Consider the following 26,280-nt stretch of genomic DNA (forward strand, 5'->3'; position numbering starts at 1 on the left):
ACAGGCGCTCCTGCTCATGGATGCGCTCCCTCCTTTCACAAACACGGAAGCAGCATGGCGTCCAACAGCAGCGGCGGCAGCTCCGACAGGCAGCGGATTGCACAGCAGAGACTGAGGGTAATAGCCGGGCATCTACAGAGGCCGGTGGACGGTGACTCGGCCGTCCTAGCTGCGGAGTACAAAGCCCAGGGGGAGCAGCCTGGCTCCTCCAGGGAGGAGAAGACGGTGCCGAGGAGGAGGTACAAGACTGTGACATAGCGGCGGACCAGAGTCCATCCTCTGTGGCTTTAGCTTGTTATTATGTCAAACAGCAGTGGAGTGCCCGCTAAACAAGAACAGTCGGCTGGCATACGATGAAAGGCTGACCTCCCTTTTCTTTGTAAACACACAAAGACGTGGCAAACGTAGGAAGACAAGCCCGGGGCTGTTTTCAGTTAGCCTGCTAGCTAACGTTACAGAGTAGCCATTCATTTGTTACGGGCAGGGTGCGGCTAGCTCCACAGAGTTTAACGTCTCAAAGTTAGGGAGTTGTAGATTTTTTTCTTCGGCGAGCACATATTATTTTAGCTCCCATATAGCATTTGTTTTCACTGTCACCGACGACTTAAAAGCCACATAACGATGCAACCGTCATGGTTAGTCTGGCATATTTGATCCTTCCGATAACGGAAGTTATTGAAGGCAATCGAGCCTGTTACTGGAAGCGTTACTGCCAGGCAGAGTTGTTATGGTAACCGTGACTGTTACAAGATTCCCTTAAGATGGGTGTTAGTTTCCCGCGTTTTGACTTCAACTTCATTAACTTTAACTTCATTTCTTTAGACATATCTTAGTATGCTTTGTCATACCTGGTCCTTTTTAGTTTTAGAGCTACAGAGCTATTTTTCTAGAGATGTTACACACACACACACACAAAAAGAAATCATGCAAGTGTTACAACACTTGGAGGAGACAGTGAAACTTGTGTCATCTGTTGATCTGATTGGCTGGGACAAGTGGTGGTCTGACTTTCAGTCGATTGGCAGCTCAGTTTCGTTTGAGGAAACACCACCACACCGTGCTGACACCTAGTGTCAGTCTGACACAACAACACACCGAAAAGTATAGGAGCTCAGAACGGTTAGGAATTTGGTCTTGTGAAATCCATGTCCTGATGATGATACTGTGTATATATGTTGTCTTGTGGCCCTGCCTGTTATACCAGATATCTGCTGCTGAAGTTGAGGCAATTAGTCTTCTTTGTCTCAGGAACACGGAACAATTGTAAATAGTCAAACAGTCGGTTTGTCCAACAACTACTTTATCATCCCGCGCTGTAGTTAGGTATGGGTAATTAAAGGAAAACATGCAAAATAAGAAAGTGCCAAAAATGACTGAATGAATGCATTTGAAATAAATTAGCTATTTCGATGCTCTTATCTGCAGTTTTAGCAGCCCTTTCGGATAAAGATAAAGGCATGGGGGTTGGGTAAGGTAGGCAAGGTAGGTTAGGTTGGCTCTACCTTTCATGCTATCCCCTTATTCGTTCGGATGTGACCTATATTCATTTACCAGTTTATTAGGTACACCTTGCTAAATGCTACCGTGTTGTACATCAAAATATTACATTTTTATTTTACAACTGTACAACAGAGGTGGCAGTTTAGTTGGTCTTCCTTGAGTCTGTGGTTCAAAGTGTTGTTGCATTGTATTGTGAGAAGTATTTCCAGCATATGTACATTGAATCATGTATACAATCATACATACATACAGTAATTTTTTTGGGTCGTCCAACCTCCTCTAATTTCACAGACAAAGAGGGATTTTACATTATTGGCAGCTGTTATCACTGAATTTTCTTCAAAGCAGTATAATCTTTACCAACAATGAACTTACAAATTGCACCATATATGACACACTGTGGTCTTAAACTCTTAATTCAGGAAATCAATTAACTCCCAAAAAAGGAAGAAACCTGATAAAGATTTGATTAGATTAGAGATCCATCTCCTGCAGTGGACAAACATATCTGAGTTAAGATATATGCAGGCTGGTAATAGCTGTTTTTTTGGAAATAGTTGTTTGTACTCACTGACCTTACCACACACTTGTTCTGATTTATTGATTGATTTTTAGTTGGTGTGCATTGCACTTCTGATAACATAGGTGGAAAGGATTCATTAAATTATGACTAAATGTGTCACTCTCATTTCAGTTCTCACTCTTAATTTATTGGCAACTCCATTTTGGCAGATATTAATTTTAATTATGGCTTTTACACCACTCTGTTAGAATCCCATCCCGAGTAACTCATGAAATATGGGTGATCTGTGAGTGGTGATAGAGGTGTCTTTCTGCAGCGAGCCTATGGGTAGCACACAAGCTCTGTAAAGTGTTCCATTAAAGTCAATGTAGCATCATCTGTAATTGTACAGTTTATGATTATAGGGGAATATTCCTCAACAGTAATACTTAGTAGCATTTTCCCCCTCAGAATTTCATGCATGTGGTATTAAAATGGATATTTCTCCTAAATGATATCCAAAGCTTAAAAAAAGCAGTATTTAAAGTAGCCCTGGATCAAAGGGCCTGTGGGTTGTGCTAAATGTAAGATATTCTACTATGTTAAAAGGGAAACAGCAGTGTGAGCAAGACAGATTATGTAGCTTCCTCTGGTGATGGATATCCTTTCTGAATATGGTACTTTTTCTTCATTACTTTGTCAATACACTGATTTCTTTAAATTTGGTCAACAAAGCATTGTGTCGTGGTGAACACCACCAAGGGTGTTCCTGTTGATAGCCCCCCATACTGTAAATTATCTGATAATTAGCCCCACCTTATATGAATTAAAATAATGTGGAGAGTTTGTCGTTTTCTCTCAGCAAAAGGTTTAGGGTCTAAATGTTTTAATATCAGCAAGATGTATCAGATTATTCTTAGGGCGCTTTTTCTTATTTCTTGTGGAAATCACTTATGTAAAGGGTTATGTAAATACAGCCCAGAGGAACTGCTCATCAAATTAAGAATTTATCAGGTTATGGAATCTTCTGTTTTTGTAACCTCCCATTGTATTCATATCATATTTTAACTTAGGTAAAATGCATATACTGCAAATTAGCGTAACTTAACCTATGCCAACATTTGTCTTTCCACAGGCAGGAGATTATGAAATGGAATGGGTGGGGATACAGTGATTCAAGATTCTTCTTCAACAAGAAAGGTCAAGCTGAATTTACAGGCAAAAGGTACAGTGTAATGTCAAATTTCCACTCATGGGAACACTTTTAATGTGGGGCTGGTTATGATTTACAGAAATCAAATCAGTAAAATCCTTTGCCTTATTTTATGCAACTCAGATGTTAAATTTCAGCATTCATACTTCCTGTGTGACTTAAAACCCAGCTTTTGAAAGCAGTTTCACTTTCCTTCCTACGCTCTCAGCAATGTGGTGCTACTGCCACCTAGTGTTTGGCATTTGAACTGTTCATTGTCATTTGAGAAGGTCACTGAATTTGGATTTTTGGCTTCCCCAAACCCTGTTGCTCATTAACAGAAACCTCTCCAGAGTCACTCCAAAAATGGAAAGTAATATGTTTTTAATTACTGATGTGACTCTAGGGAGTTGTGGGTTAACATAGTTATTCACTGATTTAAGTTAAGATTTACTTTGAATGTTGGAAGATGTGTTGAAACAAAGCCAGTAGCCTCAACTCACTCAGTATCACAAAGAATAGCTCTTTCAGCACCTTTACCCCTGACCTCTATGACAAGAGCCGGAGTAGGGATGGTTCTTTTTATTGCTCTGATGACGTATGACTTTATTAGAAACAGCATTTCCTTTTCATTTGTAAGCATGGAGACCTGGCAGAGGGTGCATAAGGATGTATTTTGAGTAATGAGTGGAGCTGAACATGATGCTGCATAGCAAATGGCTTCCTCCTGTTGGAGCAGTTTCCACAAACTGCTCCACTGCCTCTTTACAGAAAAGCTACATGGGCGCACACAGGCTGGGGCACAGTTGAATGAATGTCAAAGACAGCACTCTCCTCCTCCGTGCTCTCTGTGACAGAGGCTTTTTCAGTATGGAGTATGTTTCATGGCCTCACAGACAAAGGCACGCCTCAGTCCCCTGATGGGCTGGCCCAGGCTGTGCCAGCAACTCAATTTTACAAGGGATGGTGAAGGCATTCAAATGGCCAGCACTGTCACTGCTGCTCTGTTTGCCTAATAATCTCATTGGATCCAAACCTCACACTCTATTCTAATTAGTAGCAGGCTTCATTTTCCAAGTAAAGAGAACCAGAGAAGCATAAAAATATGTTAAAATTAGGTTTTTGACTTTTGCTTCTGGAAATTACTGGTGCACAAGGTTTAGTTCAGTTTTTCATCCACACCCTCTGTTTTTACATTACAAATTGCAGGTATAAACTAAGTGGTTTAATCATCCCTGCTCTGAAAGATTGGTTTGAAAGCACGTTTGGAGCCAGTCTCCAGCATAAAACTCCAGCAACAGTGAGTACATTTCAAGAGCCTTAAGTGAAAAGTAAAGAAGAACACTCAGTCATGGCTGAAAATCTTAATGGCTTGTTTTGTTTCAGCCCATTCTGAACAGCAGTGCAGTACATCCTCCCACTCTTAACGAGACCTTTGTTGAGGAGCTGAAATCCACGGGTATTCCCTTCTCTCATGATGCAGAGGACCGGGTGTTTCGTGCACATGGTAAGACCCCCCCCCCCCCATACACACACACACACACACACACACACACACACACACACACACGCACAAACAAACTCAACAACTTATTATTTTTATAGTTATACACTGCAACATACATAATCCTGGATTTTTATGTAGGACTAATGCATTTATTTGTGATAAATATATTAATACTGTTTCATTCCTGTATTTTCCTTCAGGCCATTGCTTACATGAGATCTTTGCCCTCAGAGAAGGGAAATTTGGTCGTGTTCCAGATATGGTGATATGGCCAAGTGAGTTTGAAAGCTATGTCATGTCTGTATGTTTGTTTGTTTGTTTGTTTTTTTTTTTATTATTTCCCTGCCGAGCACTGATCCCCCTACTGGCTTAGGTGATTTAAAGGGTTAATCTCTGCGGAGGCAGCGATATTAATATGTATGAGTAGAGGCTTAATAAGAAGCGCCAGGGGGAGGATAGTTGACACCCAATACTCCACAGTCTGGCCCTGCACAGTACACCCATGAATTATGATTCTGAGATTGGTTTTCTGTTGTTATGGCTGGCACTATTTTATCATGCAAATGAGTGTTGACTGATAGTTGAAACTTGATTAGCAGCCCCCCAAATAGGCAGCAAATCACCAAGCAACTGTAGGCATCGTTTCATCCACACTAGCTCCAAATTAAAAAAAATTTCTGACCTCGCAAATATGCTCTCATTTACTGTGGGTCTTATAGATTTTTCTTACCTATAATTTGCATTCCTCACTAGTCTTTCTAAATCAAGCTGTGTATTTTAAATGGAGGTTTAGTTTGTTGAACTGTAATCCATAGGCCAAAGCTGTGCGTTTAATTGGATGGCAAAATGTACTGGAACACAAGACATTCCTCACTGCCTCTAAAAGCACTTGAGGCCAGTCAAGCACATCCACGTAGGTGGGTATTGTTACTTTTCCAACTCACTCACCACTCTAGTGTGAATGGATGTGGGCTCTGATTGGCTAAACCACATTTGTATTGATCCAGTACATCCCACCCCAGAGAGTGGCGCTTCATGCAGTCTGACTCTGCCTGAGGAAAGCCCTAGGCAAATCACAACCATCAAGCAAATCAAAATGCACCCTGCCTCTCTACCAGTCTCTCGCTATAATGACGCTGGGCATAGAGTTATTTATTGTCTTCCATATATATGCAGTGTTTTGTGCTATTCTTTTACTGGCTTTGCAATGTGTTTATGCTTGTCAGTACAAAAACCCTTAATTTATGAATGCAATATAGTACAATGATTTCCTCCAATATTTGAAATTTTATTCTGTTTTGTTGCAGACTGCCACAATGATGTAGTAAAAGTTGTGGAACTTGCATCCAAGCATAATGTCTGTTTGATACCATATGGAGGTAAGTCATGGCATCAAAGGCTCTAATCATCTTTATAATTTACTCAATAAACACAATGCTAGATGTGTATTTATATTTGATGGACTTTATAGCATGATTTATTTCAATGGCAGGCTCATGATTTTGTTGTTAATTAAGCCACCTAAATTAAACGATAAAGCACTGATATCTCCACTTTGTCTATGCATATTCTCATTTATTCAGGTCTAGTCATACCAGGTCAACAATTGAATCGAACGGAACTGGACTTAGAACTTAGTCCAGTTGCATTCGATTCAATTGTGGCCAGATATCTCCACTTTGTATCTCATATCACTCATTGCCATGGATGGCAAAATAACATAATAAAGTTCATCTTTATGCAAATGTTCTTAAAGAAAATGAAATTCTGTCCTTTGAGACAGAGCTGTTTGTGCTGTGAAAAAATTGCGTTTTCAAGACTGAATACATGATGATACATTTCAGTCTGCATGCAACAGCTGTTTGGTTTGGTACCCAGTCTTAGATTTATAAATGTATCTGCTAAAGGAACAAAGACGTAAAACCTAGTGTGTTTGTTTGTGGCCAAAAACAAAACAGAACCCGTGTGGTGTCTCCTTTGTTCTTTTGAATGATTTTCTACTGTAACTCCTATTAATACTGTTGTTTCCCTCTTGCAGGAGGAACTAGTGTCTCCAGTGCTCTCGAGTGCCCCCCAGAGGAAACTCGCTCCATTGTCTCTCTGGATACATCACAGATGGTTTGTAAACACCTTAGTCAGCACATGTCACAAGATTTGAACTACACAGACTGGCAAAAAATTACTTCATATATGTTGAATGTAATCTAAGACTGCAGCTTTGAAATCTATCTTACTGTAGTGCAAAATAGAGATGACCTTACAAAGACAGAATTTGGATTAAATGTTTTTTCAAAGTTCATATTCAGACCTCTGAAATAATTAGCATGATACTGTTATTGTGTATCTGCTTACCGAGTCATTGAGGTGTTTTTATCAGTCTGGAGAGACAGACTCATTCTGTGTCACTAGTGAGACCATAAAATGAGAGTTATAGTTTGTTGCTAACTAAAAACAAAATGTGAATTTAAACTTTTAAACTGTTTCTGAATATCGTTTGGCTTTTTGTGAATATTCCTACTATATTCATTTTTGAATTCAAATAATGTTTGGATCTATAATTTGTGAGTCTATAATTAGTGTGCAGTTGGGTGGCTCAATTATGATTCTTTGGCATCAGCCATTAATCTTAGTGGAGTACCCCTAGGCCTCATCATTAACATGATAACGTTTCTTTGATTATAATGTAAAATGGTGAATATCATCAACAGTACAGTACAGCCCTTTGATCCTGCTGCACATAGAGATGATATACAAGCTGTCTGGATGCGGCTAGCCTACCAGTCATTGAGTTTGGTGCCACAGACACTAGTAACCAGTGTTCTGTGTCAGGGGTCAGAGGTGAGGTGACTCCAATGGAAGCACATGAAAGGTGCAGTGTGGTAGGAACATAAATTTTATTGCCTCTGGAGAATAATTGATGGCAGGTGTGAAATGGCCTCCTGCAGGTAGGGCTATGTCGAGCAACCAGCAGCCCATAGAAAAGACAAAATAAGAGCTTAACCTTGAGGAAACTGACTCTTTTCTGTGCCCCTTAGCTCCCATATATGTATTTACCCTAAGACGAGTAACCATCAGACCACAGGGACACAGTTGTGCAAAACCTTCAGTATTGGAGGACTGTGGACTGAACTTAAAGGCTGTGTTTTTGTATGAGCTATTTTAAGTCAACATAACAGATGTGTGCAGACATAGAGTTCAGATAACAGAGATGATGGCATAAATTTGATCAGCATGTTTTAACCTACATTAAATGATGGGGAGGTGGAGAGTTCATTTAAAAAAAAGGATACAAGAAGAATTAAACAATATTTGTTATAATTAACGGTTTTATAATTAACTGTTTATTACCTCCTCAGTGATGATGATGCTTGTTTGTTTGTTTTTTTTGTTGTTGTTCTTTTTTTTTTTTACTGCAGAATCACATTTTGTGGATTGACGAGAAAAATTTAACTGCCCATGTGGAAGCTGGCATTGTTGGTCAGGATCTGGAGAGATTGGTGAGTTCTGCTCATCCATATTCATATTCATTACAGGAAGAGCTTACATTGTAAAATGTGCCAACAGTCAAGCTGTGTGACCATTCACATCCAGGTTGTCCATGCTCAGTCACCTTGGTGCTTTTTGCCCGGAGGATCTAACATGTTTTCGGAAGGCGTTTGAGACAGGAACAGAGTGCTGAAGGGAAGAGATTAGAGAGTGAGACGGTGGTCATGAGCAGATGGCCCCATCAAGCTAATTCAGAAAAATGGAGAAGGAGCGGGCATTTGATGTAGAGGAATGCGTGAGCTGCATCTAAAGCAGACTCCACCTCTGCATTTAGACTGGGCCATTTTGATGTAACAGATGGGTGTGCATTATAAACTGCCTTCTTGGGGAGTGCTGTGATAAAACAAGGCCTGTTTTTTACCTCCGTATTGTGCTTCTGGTGGAAATTGTTGATGTTCTTTAAGATCATTATTATTATTACTATTAAATGTTCTGCCTACAGATGCAATCTTTTAGAGGAGGTTGGGCTGACTTGAGGACGTCTTCTCCTCAAGGCATGAATGGCCTATCTGTTGGGGGGTTCTTGGTTGCTGAAAGGGTCTTTTTGCGTGCCATGACAAAACCCAATCCCAAAAGTGCAGTGACACATTATTACAGCTTACATGGCAAGAAACTGCATTGTGGGTGTGAATGTTGAATAAATAATCTTAAAACATGTCTTGTGAAAGTTGAATTTGACACTGCCCAAATAATGCGCTGATCTCTCATCTTAGTCTTTTCATGCTCTTTCCACTCGGTTTATTTTAGGCCGTCGTAAAAATCTATGATGCCATAAACCCTGGGTTTTAGCATTGCAGGATAATGAGAGCAGTGAAATTCTGCGACAGAGCTGCAATTATTTTTTTCCCCATTTGCTTGCTCATTCCTTTTGGATGTTATTAAAACATTCTTGTGGGTTTACAACACCAGTGTTTTCCTAACACTTTTGGCTCAGTTTTAATTGCAAGAACAAATGTATGCTTTTTTCCCCCTCTTTTTTTTCCACAGCTTAATGAAAGTGGCTACTGCACAGGACATGAGCCTGACTCCATGGAGTTCAGCTCCCTGGGGGGCTGGGTGGCAACCAGAGCATCAGGCATGAAGAAGAACATCTACGGCAACATTGAGGACTTGGTAAGGCCGCTACTCTTTAATCTTCCTGCTCATGTTTGTTCCAAAAACAGGATGACAGTAAGGACATAGTTACTGCGCAGTCATTAGAAAGGAAATTATTAGCATAACATTTTTGGTCTTTACCCTCAAACTCTGCAGGACATTTGTTATGGTATCAGATATGAAATACATTCACACATAGGTGCAAAATATATATTTTGTCAATATTTGTAGAGCTATGAAAGGAAAGTACACTCCTTTTATGTCTAAACGATGTTGTTGTGTTGTTGCTTTCTGATTTATTAGGTTGTTCACATAAAGATGGTGACCCCTCGAGGCGTAATTGAAAAGAGTTGTCAGGGCCCACGCATGTCCACAGGGCCGGACATTCACCACTTTATCATGGGCTCAGAAGGTTTGCTACCGCTCTCATGTGACTACACTACACCAGGGCATGTCAGCACACAGACACATGTGTAGAGTTGTTTGTTAACATGGGTTTGTGGGTCTGTAAAATCATTGTGATAAAACAGTAACATCAGGGCAGTTCACATGGAGTGGGGTTCTTACACATTAACCAGCTTTGGTGAGGAAGTGATCTGGAGGGATGTTAGTTAGGAACCAGCGTGTCCTCCCCTCCCCATCTGCAGTGCCCTGTCCTTGTGAATGCCCACAGAGAATACTGCCATATGCCAGGTTCCCCCTACATAATGAGGAGGTTCAGAGACTCTTGGCACCGTTATGTTAAACAGCTGTGGATATAAACTTTATATTCGCCCTACAAAGCTCGGCAATCTGCTCTCTGACTGGGCTGGGAGCAGGGTAGAACTTGCCATTTCTACTTTTTCAAATTGATTTCATACTGTTGTATACCAAGTGAGCAACAGTATGAAGTCGAAGCCAAATTATCTTATAGATTGAAAGACAAGCAGTACTACATTTGCATAAATGCAAGATTTTAAAAGTGGCATCATGACTGTTCTGGTTAAACAGTTTAAATACTATATCATACCTAAATTAGACCTCTGCAACGAGACAATCAGGCCTCCTGTTTTGGCTTGCAAACACTTGTCATGTTTGCAATATTTTATATTAAATCAGCCAGATTTATGTTTACTCTGTGTGACTAAGTCAGCCCACAGTCAATGATCTTATGAATACTTTATGCCTGAATAGTCTCAGCCATAAATTGATGCAACTTGTGCAAGTTCATGGGGTTATAAGGAGTTCCTGAAACTTCCTATAATGTTAATTTTCCAAAAGGAATATTTGCAGAGAGGTGACCAACAGCGAACAGTCTACTGAACTGTACTGTACATTCCGGTCACCTCTTTTGCCTCTAATGTTAAAGTCATGGCTTTCTGTGTAAAACCATGTGAAATAATTCTAAATTTACAAACCATATACCACAGCTTTGCTGTTTCTAAACAGCAGAGTATTTTTTTAAGTAAGGCAAAAGGCTTGCCTTCTTATCAAACATTTTTTAACGTAATTAATTGTACAACAGGAATGTATGGCTTATTTGCTCAAGAAACATGAAGTTGAGTGGGGTCCCAAATACTGAGATCATTTTCCCAGGGATATCTTAAAAGGCTAGTGCACATATTCTCACTAATAATTGTATTTATGTCTCAAATGACAACATATTTGAGTATATAAATCAAACCATCTGAAGGAGAATTTGCTGCACAGTATTGGTACACAAGAGAAGGGACAGGGACCACACGCCTCTGGGCGAATGTTCTTCTGGGAAACCTAACCCTGGAGCTAAGAGGTCACACCGCTGCTCAGTTTCATTAAAATTATCTATCTCACCACTCCAGGAATCCAATCCTGCGGTCTGACAGTAGGCAACAGCAACAACAACAAAGCACTGGTCTAAAACCCTCAGCTATGCTCTGCATGTTAAGTGGAACGCATCCATTTTATTAGAAATTACTGTGAAACCTCTAATTTCTCATTCACTGCACAACAACTGGGTCTCTCTATCTGTCTAATCTTGAAATAGACTGAATGAAAGGATTTAGTTTGCCTCTGCTGAATTCAGTTTAAATGATGATTAGAATAATCAATGATAACACCCACGTCCTTTAAACTCCATTCAACTTTGCAGGATATAATGGTGCTTCATGATGCCAACCAGTGCTAAAACTAACAGATAGTCAGTTCTTTAATCCTGAAGTGTTGGTTTCACAGTCGTTTTCATTGTTTTGGGGTTTTTTGCTGGGGGTGTAAAAATGGTTGATATTAAAGTCAAAGAAACTTGTAATAGAGAATAACTCCAGTAATTCTGAAGAATGACGTTGGTTCAGTTGCTTCACAGTCATGGTTAAAATGGCTTTGGTTGTAGATCGTTTGTTGTTGCTGTAGTAGATCTTTGCACTATATTTGTCCCCAGGAGGGTGTTTTTCTGACCTTGCTGTTCTTATTACCTTCTTTTATTCCTCACTTGCTCACCCTTGTGTACCCTTTTGCAGAAGCTCCTCCCTTCTCTCTTTCTGCCTCCCTCTTGCCCTCAGCCTTCTCTGCGCTTCTTTGACTCCTCCTCAACCCCCCACCCCCTCAGTGACTCTTTCCTTTCGTCAGGAAGGAGGAGCATAAAGAATTTGCATTTTTTGCAGCTGGACCACTAGGGAGCAGCGTGTGGCATGTAGTGCCACATTAGAGGGCTCATAAACAGCCATAACCAGCCTGTGCAGCCCATTTATTGGAGCAGCTATGTATGAGAAAGATACAGCTTTAAAATTCTAAATTAGAAGCTGTAGCAGTTATAAACATTTATTTTGCTTCTTGATTAAGTTTACAATTACAAAACCAATTCAATCAACAGTGAAGGCCCAAGTGGCGTAGTTGAAGATAACTGAAGATATTCACAAGCGTTGTATGTTCCTTTCTGTCAGTCCAGATCAGTACAAATGACTGTAACCTGGTGTAACATTATAACATTGTAACATTATACAGTTTGAATATTATCCAGGAAACTGGATTCATTTATAATAATTGACAGGCCAGAAATTTTGTCATAGGGACATTTTTGAGCTTGCTTTTTTCCAACCTGCATTGTCCTCTAATTGAAAAAGAAACAAAGTTCCACCAGAGGAGAAAGCTGAAAAAAAGCTGAGATAAAATAAATAGGACAGCCATAGATAAACAAGTCCACTATCAGAAGGTCTCAAGCAAATCAGTAGATGTAAAGTTAGTTAAGCTGCTTTAGAAACTATCATTCACAGCATCTACTCAACTCGACTCAAACTGAAAATTGTTTTAATTATCAATCCCAGACACATTTGGTGAAGGGAGAGTAGACCCTTTGGTTTTCAGACTTGCAATGTGACTCTTTCAGCGGCAGCAGCTTACGACTGACAGTTTTCAGGGTCATGAGGTCAGCCAGACGTTTTCCTTCTACTCATATATGTGGTGCTGCTGTTGGCCTCACTGCCTTTGATAGAGCCCTGCTTTATTTCCTCATGCTCCTAAACTGATAGATCTAAGTTGTCCCCCAGTGTGTGGTAGAAAGCCAGATCTATGAGGTGAAATGTGATACAAAGGTCATCCCAAAAACCCTTGGGACATGTACCAGAACCCTGTAAACTAGTCTTAAGTTCCGCTCTAAGAGGGGGTTGGGTCATATAAATTGTACGAATTGATTTCCTTCTTTTTGTGCTTCTCAAAATCTCTTGTGTCGTTTTCCACAGGAACCCTAGGTGTGGTTACCGAGGTAACAATGAAGATTCGTCCCATGCCGGAGTATCAGAAATATGGCTCAGTTGTTTTCCCTAATTTTGAGCAGGGAGTTGCTTGTCTTCGAGAGGTTGCCAGACAGGTACCATATTAATCTCACTTTTAAAATGTTACACTTTGTGTATCATTGCCATCTTTGCCTTTCTCAACATGGGAGTATAGTCAGAAACTCTAAGTTGCCTTAAAAGTTTTCCCAAACTTAAGGATTGCAGTTTCACCCTAACAAAGATTAAAATGCATTATTAAACCATTTTATGATGCTTGTTAAAGCGTAACTATCCCAAACTAAACTAATAGAATTCACATTAAAGCTGAAAAAAGTTGAGACTCTCCCCTGCCACAAGAAACTGCACTGCATGTTGTCTTTGTTTTAACAGTGTCCTACTGTTGTGCAAAGGCATTTTGTGCTGTTTGTCCTTTCAAGCGTCATTGTTGTGTGTTTTGTTTTTTGTTTTTTTTATGCTACAAGGAAGCACTGTGTATACCCAGTTTCAGGAAACGTGTAGACTGCGACTTCCAAAAATCAAAAAACAAATCAAACATTTCAAAGCTGATTTTGAAGAGTTGCATTTGTATTTTGACCTGAATACATAGTCTGATGTGAATCTGAAAGTTTTATTCATTCTTAATTCTACAAGTTTTCTCTGTGATTCAAACAAATAAATGTTGACTTTTTTTCTCAGAGGTGTGCTCCAGCATCTATACGACTCATGGATAACGAACAGTTTAAATTTGGTGAGTTTAATTATATTCAAATTCACATATTTTAAATTTTCAGGAAGCGTTGTGCCCAAATCTTTGACAATCATCAGAGAGCTCGGGATTCAGCAGTTTTTAACCAGCAGTGTAATAATAATTATATTTATTTCAGAGTTTGAATTTTTCCCACTTATTTTTTTCAATATTTGGGTTGATATTCCATTGATTCACTGCATATCCCCAAAGGATGAACAATTAATTGCAATGATACAGAATACAATGATTTCACTGTCTGCAACTCTGAATTATAATTTTTTTTTCTGTGTCTGTAGCAGAATAGCTGCGCACACATACAGAAAGAATTGAACCAAGATTTAAAACAAATACCCTGGCCAAAATTAAGTAGCTGTTACATTGAAGTTTGATGATGTTGTTTCTTAAGGTCTTGTGGAATACATCTGCTGTTGCCAGAGATCTCTGCAAAATTTCCCAGTCTCCAGGGATCTCATTATCTCCACTATATTTCCACTTTTCACAGAGTAGGCACTTCTTAGCATTAAGTAGGGAAGATGAAACGACCAGGTTTTTCACTAATAACTAAAACTCATGGCTCTGTGATACCTTCTTGGGCTTATTAGTGGCTTGTCCTCACTTTTAATCATGTTGGCTGTTGAGTAAGGAGAGTTGATGTATTCACAGGTCTTTTTCAGATTGGGACTACAAGTACAATTTAGCACTGCCTGTCTTGATACACAAGATGAAAAATGAGAATGTTGTAGTAAGTAGCAGGGTGCGTTGATATGCAAGAAAAACAGCCAAACCACAGAGGGGAGAGTTAAAAGTGAAATTATGCACAGTGTAGGTGTAATTTTCTCTCTCTGGATGTTCGGTATTTAATAAACGGGTATGATAGCTGTGAGAGACCTAAAGACCTGCAATAAAATTTTGGAATGGAAACAATTAGGACATTAAGTGATGAAGAGACTTGAACATGGAGGGAAATAAATGAACTGTTAAGTCTCGGCGACATCACCCATGACTTCCCTGCTGTGATTGATAACCATCCCAATGGCCCCAGCCCCTCATTTTCGCATGTCCACAGGCGCTTTTGTGCGTCCGATCAGGAATAAATCAAAAAGTGTGGGTGAGGAAGACGGATATCGCTGTGTCAACCCTACTTCCCTTTGGAAACCCTCTGATTTATAGTCGCTGTCGCTGGCAGCCACTGGCTAGTTGTAAAGTTATTCAAATGTTACCATTTGTTTTTCCTCCTTTTGTTTGAAACCCCCAAATAAATTTGACTCGCTTGCCCTCTCAGAACACTGAAGCATGCGAGCAGAAGCAGGGTATGACTAAGGTGTGAATAATATCAGTTTTCTAGGCTCATGTCATTTTGAATAAATAGATCTGACTTTTATCTGATATTTTCACAGGTCATGCCCTGAAACCTCAAGTGTCTTCAATTTTCACATCCTTTTTGGATGGGTTGAAGAAATTTTACATCACCAAGGTAGAATAAATAAATAATAATTGTGTCCAAAGGCATAATTTGGTTGCTGCATGTGTTTTTAATAAAAAATAAATAAATTAAACTCTTTCATCACTAGTTCAAAGGGTTTGACCCTAACCGCTTATGTGTGGCCACCCTGCTGTTTGAGGGCGACCGTGAGAGGGTCCTGCAGCATGAGAAGCAAGTTTATGACATTGCTGCAAAATTTGGGTAAGTAGCTGTCCCCTCTCCTTTCCCTGTCCTAGAACACTACACTTTATGAATATAATTTTAAGATCCCAGCCATATAAGAACAGAAATGACAAAGCACCATGTAGTAGAATTTTAAATATGTTTGGGAGCTGCCTGAAGCATTTTCTGCTATTTATTAAACCAGCCATTACGTGGTAGCAGTGGGAAGGATAAAGAAGCACAGTTGCACACTTCAGGTTCGGCTTTGCTCCCAGTAGTTTGTATTGATTGATCACCTGTAGATGTCCACCTGTCAGGCCAGCTTTTATGTTAAAGTACGTGTGATGTGGGCCATGACAGTAGGACGCAGCTCCCCTCAGGCAGTGCAGGGCACGAGGACACTGATTGGAAGTGCTTTTGATTGGAACTTCAGTTGTAATAGATACTGAAATTGATCAATAAGGACTTTTGGTAAAGTAAATTTTTATGCCATTTAAACAATTGTAATGATCAAAAATATTTTTCTGTTGTTGATGGCTGTAAAGTCACAATTTCAAACATGCTTCCACATTAAGAATTTACAATTTCAAATTGTTTCTGCATAAGTGTCAAACAAACTATATGTATAAATGTTTTTTTATTGTAAAAACTGTTAGGTCTCCTTATTTTCGGTTTTATTTTTCAAAATTGGCAAGTTCCTGTGTTCAATAACAATAATAAAAAATCTGATTTTTCTATAGAAAACTGCTTTTAGAAGCGTCATGTACAATGAAATTAGAAAGTGTAAATGTCATTTGGCCATTTGTAATCATCACCTTGTTGAATGCAACCTAAACCAGTTAAACTGGGACATATCAGGAGTCTTCAGTACTCCTAAAGGGTGGACACCTTCTTGTGTAATGCTTACTAGTTATGTGTTACAGTTAGCCTTACTGTTCGGCTATTAGCCCAGATTTACAGGTAGGTGGGGCCATGTCCTGGTCATAGCCAGCAATTAAATCATAAGACACTTGTCAGTTAGATGCAAAACCCTTTTCTTTACTGCATTATTTTTAAAAAATGTTGATCGCCCATCAGATCAAGTGCCAGTGATGGATTAGTGTGCTTCTGAAAGGAATATTTTCTTGTGGTGTTTGGAAACAGGAAGAATGGTAAAAATCAATAAAGTGATTTTCTAATGAGTTTGGCCTGATTAGTTTGGCTGGTAGATGAAAATCTGATTACCCATTGCAAGTGATGGATGTGTGGCTGACCTGTGGTGATGCACAGGGCATAGCTTCATTGATCTGTATGTTGTTGGATTGACAGGCTCTGAGGCAGTTGTTGTGAGGGGGAGTGTTCAGACCAACAAAGGTAGAAGAAAAGAGCTGTTAAATATTAACCCTGTTATCTGCTTCCAGGGGCCTGGCAGCTGGAGAGGACAATGGGCAAAGAGGCTACATGTTGACCTTCGTCATCGCTTACCTCCGGGTGGGTCACTCCATTGCCCCCCCCCCCCCCCCCTTAATCAGCCCGAGCTGATGGGCAGGTTCGGTGGGCAGGGTGATGCGGTCTGACACAGAAAGGCTGCAGAATGTGAACTCAAGAGGTCTTTGATTTGATCTGGTCATAGTTGTTGTCAGGGCGTCTAACACTGAGGTATCTATGTCATAAGAACAGCACAGTGGCTGCCATACTGACAATGGAGAGTTGTCTTATGTCAGTCTTGTCAGAGCCCTGTTGAAGTTTTAGAAAATCTGAATTGACTCAAAGACCCTTCTAAAAGTCAGATGCCAGAGCTGAACAGATGCAGCCTTTTGTCACTTGGATGAATGACAAGTGACGGCTTGAAACCTCAGCTTTGAAAGACTATCCTTATAAAATGTAACCAACCACCAAATGTAACAACAACTTTCAACTTTCCACTCCAATGTCATGGAAAGTTGTCTGTTCTGCAAATGCACTGACAAAACACAACAAAAATATGAGTATAAAATATGAATTAAAGGTAACGCAACTTGTTTTTTAAGTACAGGGAGACAAGTTACCGTTTAAAAAAGGACCATTTATTTATCAGCCTCCTAATAATAATAGTATACTCTACACAGGACCTGGGGATGGACTACTATGTGATCGGAGAGTCCTTTGAAACCTCCGTGCCTTGGGACAGGTAAGAACATTCATCTGTGCTTTGGGCTCTGTTAAATTTAAATAGCTGTTAATACTTCTCTTTACTTGCCTACCACACATTTATTCCTGAGAGAGGCCTCTGTCTTCCTCCTGCACCTCATTCCCCTCCTTTCTGCAATTTCTCTTTGCCTCTGTCTTTGACGTTCATCTTCATGCTTGCCTTTTCCCCCCTGTCACCCAGCTGTCTGTTGGCAGAAGCTTTGCTTACTCCTACACACACAGTGGGGAGGCCAATGTGTGTGTTTGGTGGAGAGAAATGTGGGTAATGTGAGGCATAGATTGATCCCACATCCACGTGTTGTGTGTCTCACATTTCATACGTGTTTTCATCATCTTTTTTTTTTTTTGCACACACACACACAACAAACTGGAACACATTCAGCGCCTTGTGGCATAGCATGCCTGACGGGAGAGACCAAGAGATCAGGCACTGAGGCGAGCCTGTGTGCCTGGCTCATTACCCATCCTCCTCCCCATCCTCCACACTCCACACACGGCTGCACATGCTTAGGGCTGGCAGCCATTTCCACACCACAATGGCCATCATGTTAGTCAGTCTCGCTTGCTCCTTTTTCCTGGGTCTTTTTCTAAATTGTGATAATTTTGCTGTATATTCTCCTCATAGCAGACTACTACAACAAAAACATCGTACTCTGGGAAGCACATTTCAAGCATGTCATGATTAAATTGTGATATTTGCTTTATTTCCAGGGTGTTGGACATTTGCCAGAATGTAAAGGAGCGCATTGTTCGAGAGTGTAAAGACAAAGGAGTGCAGTTTCCGCCATTATCTACATGCAGGTACATAAATTGAGTCTAAGGGTTAGCGTTACAGTTCTCACTCCTCATTGACTCACCAATTAACCAATGAGTTGTTCACAGCAAAATAATACTGAGCAATAAGATAGCCAATTATCAAAATGAAGAAGCAAAAACAAGCTAATGTTTTGTTCACTGACTAAAACAAATAACCAGTAAGGAAAATTGGTGGTTTCAGAATTTTTCTTTGTCAATCAGCCAAATGATTCCATCAGTTGAAATAAAAATGTTATTCCGTCAAACCTTTTTTTCTTTTTCTTTTTTTTTATTTAGCAGAAGAATCTTGAGCGGTTAAGCAACAGCGTTGGCGTTTGTTAATGTTTTTGTCAACAAATCCCATGAAAAAACTTAAATCCACAATGTGTTTTCTGGTGCTCACTTTCTTTCCCACTGGAAAGATTCTGGGCTATGTTCAGTTCCTATTAATAAGTATTAAAATCAGCAGGAAGGTGTTCGTGGGACAGTGCCTCCTTGTCCGTGACTGGGTGCAACAGTGTGGCTCATTGATGTTTTTTCATAGTTTTTGCCCCAGAGATCTCTGACACAGATGACTAACATATATACGGTTTTATATCCACAGGAAATATTTTTTTTTGCTGACAATACAAAAAAATGCAAAATATCCTTTATTGTCCTAAACACATGCAGCTGGAAAGAACTTTGCCAAAGTTTAATGCCTATAATGTGTTCTGAAAATGGATCTGAATATGAATGCTCTTACCAATCTGACCATTGCCAACTTTTAGCATTGATGCCAGAATTGAAATCGAAAAACTGGATACGCAGTTCGGCTCTCAAGCTCTAGTGAGTTAGCAAGACACACACAGGCCGATGGACACACAGACAATCTGACAGACGGCGAGCTGGTTTAGGACCGATTAGTCCTCAGCCTGATTATGCTACAGCCATTCATTTCCTGGCTGCAGGCTGTCACATGATTGATTTGTCCATTTAACCTCTAGAACAGTCAGTGTGCCAGGTGATGGGCCATGTCAAATGAACAAGGGCTCTGCACCCTGCTCCTCCACAGGGGAACAAGGCCAGATAGAAAACATTTTATTCTCAGAGAAAAGGCCTGAATTCTAGCTGCATTTTTTTCAATAGGCAGGTACGCAAAGAGTGAGGAGACTTTTCTTTTTTTCTTTTTTCTTTTTTTTTTTAATCAGCAAAAATCTATTTCTCAAATCAATTTTCTGTTCCACATCAAAAAGACAGTGGCGCCATCCTTGTATCTGTAGTACAAAATGTGGCTCAGATGATTCATTGAAGGTGCTTGATGGCCATTTAACGGTTGATAATGTAATGTTATTAAAGGTGACAGTGCATCAACACTGCCTCCGCTTTCTGGAAACAATGAATGGAATAGAGGTCAGGAGTTCACAGTAGAAAGCCAAACCTCCCACTTTACTTTGTCTTCCAATTATAAGGGAAAAAAAATGCACTTATTGTATGGAAATTGTGCCACTTTTCAAAGCACTGCTCTTTGGATTCATGTAGATTAGTTTAGAGTCTTTTCTGCATGTTTAAATGACTTTTCAGTTGTTGTATTTTTTTGTTTGTTTGTTTCTTTTATTTTACAGGGTGACTCAGACGTATGACGCTGGTGCCTGTGTCTACTTTTACTTTGCCTTCAACTACAGGGGACTTAGTGACCCAGTACATGTGTATGAACAAGTAGAGGTTGGTCCTGTTTCAGTTCTATAAACACGATACCAAGGTCCTGTCTTTGGTCAAATTGGATGACATGATATTTTGACTCTCCAGCACCCCTCTTTCAGCAGAGTGACTGTCTGAATGTGGCATCATTTAATATGATTAAAATCTTTTATTATTATTATTATTTCCACCACAGCATGCAGCTAGAGAAGAAATCCTTGCTAATGGAGGAAGCTTGTCACATCATCATGGAGGTAAAGTCAACAAATTTCACACAATTTCATACCGCTTCCTGCTTCAACAATGTGCACATTATTCATGAGCAGCAGCCTGTTTTGAATGACAGTTTTATAATACAAACATTTGTATTTGCACCTTTTCCTAAATTATTGTTTATGAAAAGAGGTTGTTTTGAATGGCGGTGGCAGCATGGTGAGCTTCCATGCTGGCGAGCAGGCAGCCAGTCGTTCTATAAATGTGCATTTGGTCAGAAATCTTTCATTGGTTCTTTCATGTGTCCAAAGTATCTTCCTGTGGCTCAGATGAATGGCTCTGACTCGGCTATTTGTTCATTTCACCAGTGACCAAATGAAACGTGAGCAGGGGAGGCTGGGGGGACGAAACAACTCTCTGGGCCCCATCAGGGCTAACCGAAATGGCTGCCTTATCTATATTGCCATCCGCCTCGCTGTTTTCATACATCACTTCAGGCTATTCATCACACCTGTCAAAAACAGTATGCGGTGAATCAGCTGCGATATTAAATCACAATTTTTCCTGAAGGCGGGGACGGGTTCAAAATTAAAAGATTGCTAATAAAAAGGAGGCGGCAGGCCGGGGTAAATGATGCAGCCGTTATCGCTGGCTGTATACTGACCTCCAAACGGTGGCCCGGCCACCCCGAGCAGCACAGGGAGGTGACAGAGGGGAGAGGAGGGGATATTGATGCAGCTCCCATGTGCGAGGCCCACTCTGTAATTGTGATTAATAACAGTGGGGCTTGCTATCTGGGCGCAGACAGGCCGGTTTGTCTGCCCACAATCAGTGCTTGACAAATGGAGCTAGTTTCACTGGTTTTTGTGTATCAAACAAAACAGATGTAGTCAAGGATGGTGAGGTGGGAGGCCACCGGAGGAAATATACATTTTTGTGGCCCTGTGTTAACAGGAGGTCAGCACTGTGGGCGTAGGTAAGGGTATCTAGGTGTGCAGAGCTCTACCGCTTCTCTGCAGGGCACACTATTCTGCTCATCTCAGAAATGTTGGTGAGTTTAACTTAAGAATGAGTCAGATTTAGCACATTTTTCATTGGCAAACACTCTCTTATGTTTGATTGTTCTTTGGTTTTGAAAGCCAGTATGGTGGGAGGAAAATCCTCTTTAACTAGGTCACAAGTGTTGCAGCAGTGAAGAGTTGTTGAACATCTATCACCAGTAGAGTCATCCATCTATCAGACCGCAGCTTCTCAGCCAACACCTCCACCTCGGCCATATCACAGCAAAGCAGGGCCTCTACCTTACCCCGTCTTTCATGTTCTGACCCTCATTTGTCAGAGAAACCCGGCGAGGGTGAGAATATCATGTTGAAGAGGTGAAGCTCAGCCCAGATTCGACAGGCTATATTCAAGCCAGCCCAAGGTGCCAACCATCGTCACCTCACGTTTCGGCTCCGCCTAGTTCCAGTCTCCACCAACTGTACCTGCACACAGATAACTGCATTCAGGAGATAGAAAAATAGCCTGGTTCAGTGACATTCCCCTCTTACCATTCGCCCCGCACTTCCCCAGGCTTTTCTACCCCAGAGAAATATGCCACCATTTGTGAGGGGGGGAAAAAAAAATCTGTCATTTAAAATAACTACCTGCACTTCTTTGCATGTCTCAGCTGCTCAGACCAAGCATGGTGAGATTGATTGCAACAGCAAGCGAAAAAGAGAGAATGTGACAAGATAGATGTGTAAATTATCACAGTGATGGAGGCAATGATGCAGTCCCAGCACCTTCTGTTTTCCCTCCTTAGAGGAGGGAGGGATGGAGGTGTAACAAGGGGGAAGGACTAAGGAGGAGGTGGGAGAGAACAGAGTACTTTCTTAGTTATTGGGTAGCAGCTGATTGGTCCCTCTGTCACCATCTGGAGGTTTGTTGGGTATCTGAGTCTCCTGTGACCTCGCTGTCTGCCCTGTTTTGTCAGAGGACGGGTCTCACTAGCTACATGGCTGATCCCCATCTGGGTTAGCTGGCTGGGCTCTGATTACATAGCGCTCCAATGTGAGGGGTCACCCCCTCCCACCCCCCCACCCCCCGCCCTCCTTCAACATGCCCTATTAACATTTCGAGGGAGGGGGCATCTGCTGCTGACGAAGAGGAAGGTGCATGAACAAACACCTCTGTATCAAATCTCAAGTGATTACACTGTCGATTGGCGTTGTTTACTCAGTGAGCTGCAGCTGCTCTAGGCCGATCTCTTCCCAAGTTAATCTTTTTCAGTTTTGGCGTTAAGATCAAATGTCTCTCTTTAGTTGACTTCACCATTAAAAGTTCATTTACGCAGCTCTGATCTGACATCATGAACTGTAACATCAGTTTTGTTCTTATTAGAACTGTCGCAGTCCATTCGTTGAAGATCTGCTTTATTCAACCAATTTAAATCTGCTGGTAATGACTAGTATTTGTTTTTAAACTCATTTTCTCTGTGAGAGATTTTAACTTCCAAATGCAGGGGTGTTTTCTGTGGTGTTTCTGAGCATAGAGGTACAGTGCTGTGTTAATGATTATTTCAAAATAACCAATTAATTCATAAAATTTTGGGTCAGTTTGAAAGATGTGCATCAAAAGGACACAAGCCTGAGCCAACACCTAAGGAATCTCTACAAAACAGAGATAGAGATAATGACTAAACCATCATGTGACTAAGACAAAAATTATTATATTCTCTTGGTAGAGAAGGTCTCTTTGGGAGAACTGGGGAAAAAAATCTGAAGTTGCACTTCAGTTGTGATCATTGTGATCAGCAAAGCACACAAATTAAGGTAATTCTGCTCTGGTCTGGTGGTTAGTCTGTCTTAGTTGATGTTGTAATTGTTCAGATTCTTTACCAAATATGCACTACAGAACAAAAGAGAAAAACAAGCTGGGGGTTTGGGGCTTGTGGGTTTTCTACTCGTTATTTTCACCCTTTCCCCACTTTTTTGTTTACTCAGTTTGTTATCCAGGTTGAAAAGTAAAAAATGTGAACGCTCAGGTTGTGACATAACACCGTGCAGCTTTATCCACTCTTTGAAAACTCAAAGTTCCTAATTTATTTGAACTTTTGGTTTGGCTGGAGTTTGGCTCTCGTTTTCCCAGTTCTCTGTAGTCACCAGACGTCTCAATGGCTCCACACTCTGTGCTAAGAACTTGCCGGGTACAGACACCGTGGAGTATGTTGGACTGGACAGCTGGTGAAGCAATGGGCACCCTCACTAGGCTTCATGCCACAGCCACACTCGCTCCTCAAGTTGGGGGGTTGTAGGAGGAGGGGGTCGAACGGCGGCTTATAGCCAAAGTCCTGCTGACGACAGAGGGCCATTGTGTGGTGCTCCTCGGTTGGCTTCGGCACCCTGTTGGCGTTCAGGCCGGTGTCAGAGGCGTTCAGGACAAGCAAGCACAACACCCTCTCAGGTCAGCAGGAGGAGTGAGAGCCTGTGTGCACAATGAGACAGGAACACACAGAGAAAACACCCTGGTGACTCTGGAGGGAGGGAATAGGAGGGGAGTGGTGGCTCAAAGAGTGAGGGAGCGGGGACGGCCTGCTACAACCGCCAGCCGGCCTCCTCCTCTGGGAACACACAGAGCCTAATGAGTTTGATAGTCTGCTGAGCTCCATAAATCATGCCATGCAAAACATTTCTCCTCTCTGAATAAAAGCATTTATCACCCTCTGTTTATTCACTCACTCTCACAAGATTGATTGGCTCCCAGCAGCCTGCTGAGCAATCGGCCGTGCCGATTCCTATTTCTTCCCCTTCGGTCTTCTTCCGTGTTTTTTTTTTTTTTTTTTCATTATTATTATTATTTATTTCTTTTCTCTCTGTCATTCAGTGGGGAAACTTCGGAAGGAGTGGATGAGAGAGACTGTCTCCAGCGTCGGCCTGGGGATGCTTAAGTCTGTCAAAGATTTCGTGGACCCCAATAATATCTTCGGCAACAGGAACCTGCTCTAATTTCCTGCTCCTTGCCGTCTGTATCTTACCTTTTTCTAAAAGCATCTTGTGCGTTTTTGATTAATAGATACTAAAAATGAATTCAAAACGGACAGAGATCTTACCTTTTTCATCAATTGTGCCATTCTGTGCCATTTCCCAATTCACCCAAACATTTTTCTTTTACATTTCGTTGCACTGAATATGTTGTAACGATTATTGTTTTTCACGTTGAAGCTCATTTCTGCTGATGTGCTGTGGCGTCAGCAGCGTCCAGAATGCATCCTGACATGATGCAAAAAATCCCCCCTTAATCTTTGTCATAGGTGCTTCTGTTTAACCCCTTCCTCAAAATCTTTGCCAACATGTTTAAATTACTTTTTATTTTATTTTCCTTTTGTATGTGTGCGAGTGTGTGGGGCACTTCTTTAGTAGAAGTTCTAGATGAATGCGCTTTCTAAAGCTCCGTGCCTTTCTAAAGCTTTTGTCTGCCTTCATCTTCTCCTGCTGCACATTCTACTGTTGAACAGGCAGTCCCTTTTGAAGAAAAACAGACTTGGACTTGATGGTTTGTCTTTTTCATGACCCTCATGCCTTTTGTTGTTGTACTGACCTATTGCCATAAGTGTGTGTGTGTGTGTGTGTGTGTGTGTGTGTGTGTGTGTGTGTGTGTGTGTGTGTGTGTGTGTGTGTCTCTGTGTCTCTGTGTCTCCTTTGCTTTACTAAAAACCTCTCACCTTCAGCCTCACCAAAATTTGGAAAACCTTTAGAATTACATTATGATCAGAATGAGCGCTTTGTTAAGTTTTGTATTGAGATTGTTTTCCTTGCATGTTTTGTTACTGGGAAAGCGATGTTGGGGGGGCATCATGTTTCTGCCATCATGCCTGCTTCGGCGTGACCGTGCAGTTCAAGGCCTCTGGATCCCGGTGCTCACGTTGTACCAAAGACTCAACACATCACACCCTGTAAACGTAACTGTCAACATCTGTTTGACTGTATGTAACAGCCAGCTTCATACACATTCACATCAAGCGCAGAAAAGTACTTTTTTTTTTTCTTCATGTATGCATAGACGAGCTGTAAAAGGTCAATATCTTTGACTGTTACATGTGCTAAAACTTTCTCTTTAACTCAATTAGGTCATGTTTCCAGTGTTAGACCCCGTCTTGAATTGTTCCTGCTCCATATAACCGGTTGTTATTTGTTGTGTATCTATATTGTGTAAAAGGAATGGATTATGTATTGATACCTGACTTGTATCATTTAATTGCTTTGAAGCCAATTTGAACTGTAAGAAAACTGTTTGCCTTTTCTCCCTCACATCTTCTTGGACCAACTTGTCTTTTTAATTCGTAATAGTCCTCCAGATAAAAAGACTCATTTGGGATCCACCATATCATATATAACCTTCTGTGTCAAAATCATGTGAGCACTTGTTATGGACGTACCTTCTTCTCTTTTTTTTTTTTTTTTTTTTTCTTTCCCCCCCACTTCTCTTAACATCGTAATAAAATTTAAGTACATTTTGTCAAAGCTGTTTGTGCAATAAACTGAACTAAAACAACCATGTTGTTGATTTTTCTTTGAGCAGATAGGCAGAACTTTGGTTTGCTCCTTCTCTACCTGCACCTGAGTTCGGCGTAAGCCACCACAGAGGAGTTTAACAGAGCCTGCCTTTTGCTTCCTGACAGCCTTTTATTTATTTATTTCTACCTACAGGTTCATTTGGGAGTCATCTTCACCCACACAGTCACCCACACACTGGCTTGCTGACGTCGCCGCCGCCTATCAACAACAGTACAGCTCAGCCATAGACAACGAAGTTCACTGCTGCAATTCCATACGCCGCACTCCAGCTTCACACAGGATTATCTGAATGAATATGAAGGATTTACACTTCAGCACTAACTGATGATAAAAGGCTCATATCTAATCAACCAACTCCTACTGTCTTGTTAAAATGTTCATATCCTGATCTGACTGAATCAATTTATA

The 26,280-nt window shown here is 40.8% G+C and overlaps 1 protein-coding gene across 1 annotated transcript; it reads left to right on the forward strand.

The window, feature by feature from the left end:
* agps (alkylglycerone phosphate synthase) lies at window positions 1–25,782 on the forward strand. The gene is made up of 20 exons (XM_029492920.1): window positions 1–239; window positions 3,138–3,227; window positions 4,404–4,494; window positions 4,581–4,701; window positions 4,902–4,976; window positions 6,009–6,080; window positions 6,740–6,819; window positions 8,118–8,198; window positions 9,235–9,360; window positions 9,646–9,754; window positions 13,035–13,162; window positions 13,764–13,815; window positions 15,213–15,289; window positions 15,387–15,499; window positions 16,861–16,930; window positions 17,548–17,609; window positions 18,341–18,430; window positions 20,029–20,128; window positions 20,301–20,358; window positions 24,182–25,782. Exons 1-20 carry the CDS (start codon window positions 55–57, stop codon window positions 24,301–24,303), a joined length of 1,902 nt encoding a protein of 633 aa, XP_029348780.1. The 5' UTR covers window positions 1–54; the 3' UTR covers window positions 24,304–25,782.
* Window positions 25,783–26,280: the final 498 nt, after the last annotated feature.

This window comes from Echeneis naucrates, chromosome 21, assembly GCF_900963305.1.
Source record: "Echeneis naucrates chromosome 21, fEcheNa1.1, whole genome shotgun sequence".
NCBI lineage: Eukaryota > Metazoa > Chordata > Actinopteri > Carangiformes > Echeneidae > Echeneis > Echeneis naucrates.

Coding starts and splice junctions, on each gene's coding strand:
- agps (XM_029492920.1), top strand. CDS start 55: ATGGCGTCCAACAGCAGCGGCGGCAGCTCCGACAGGCAGCGGATTGCA. Junction 9,361..9,645: donor ACGGCAACATTGAGGACTTG/GTAAGGCCGCTA, acceptor CTGATTTATTAG/GTTGTTCACATAAAGATGGT. Junction 9,755..13,034: donor CTTTATCATGGGCTCAGAAG/GTTTGCTACCGC, acceptor CGTTTTCCACAG/GAACCCTAGGTGTGGTTACC.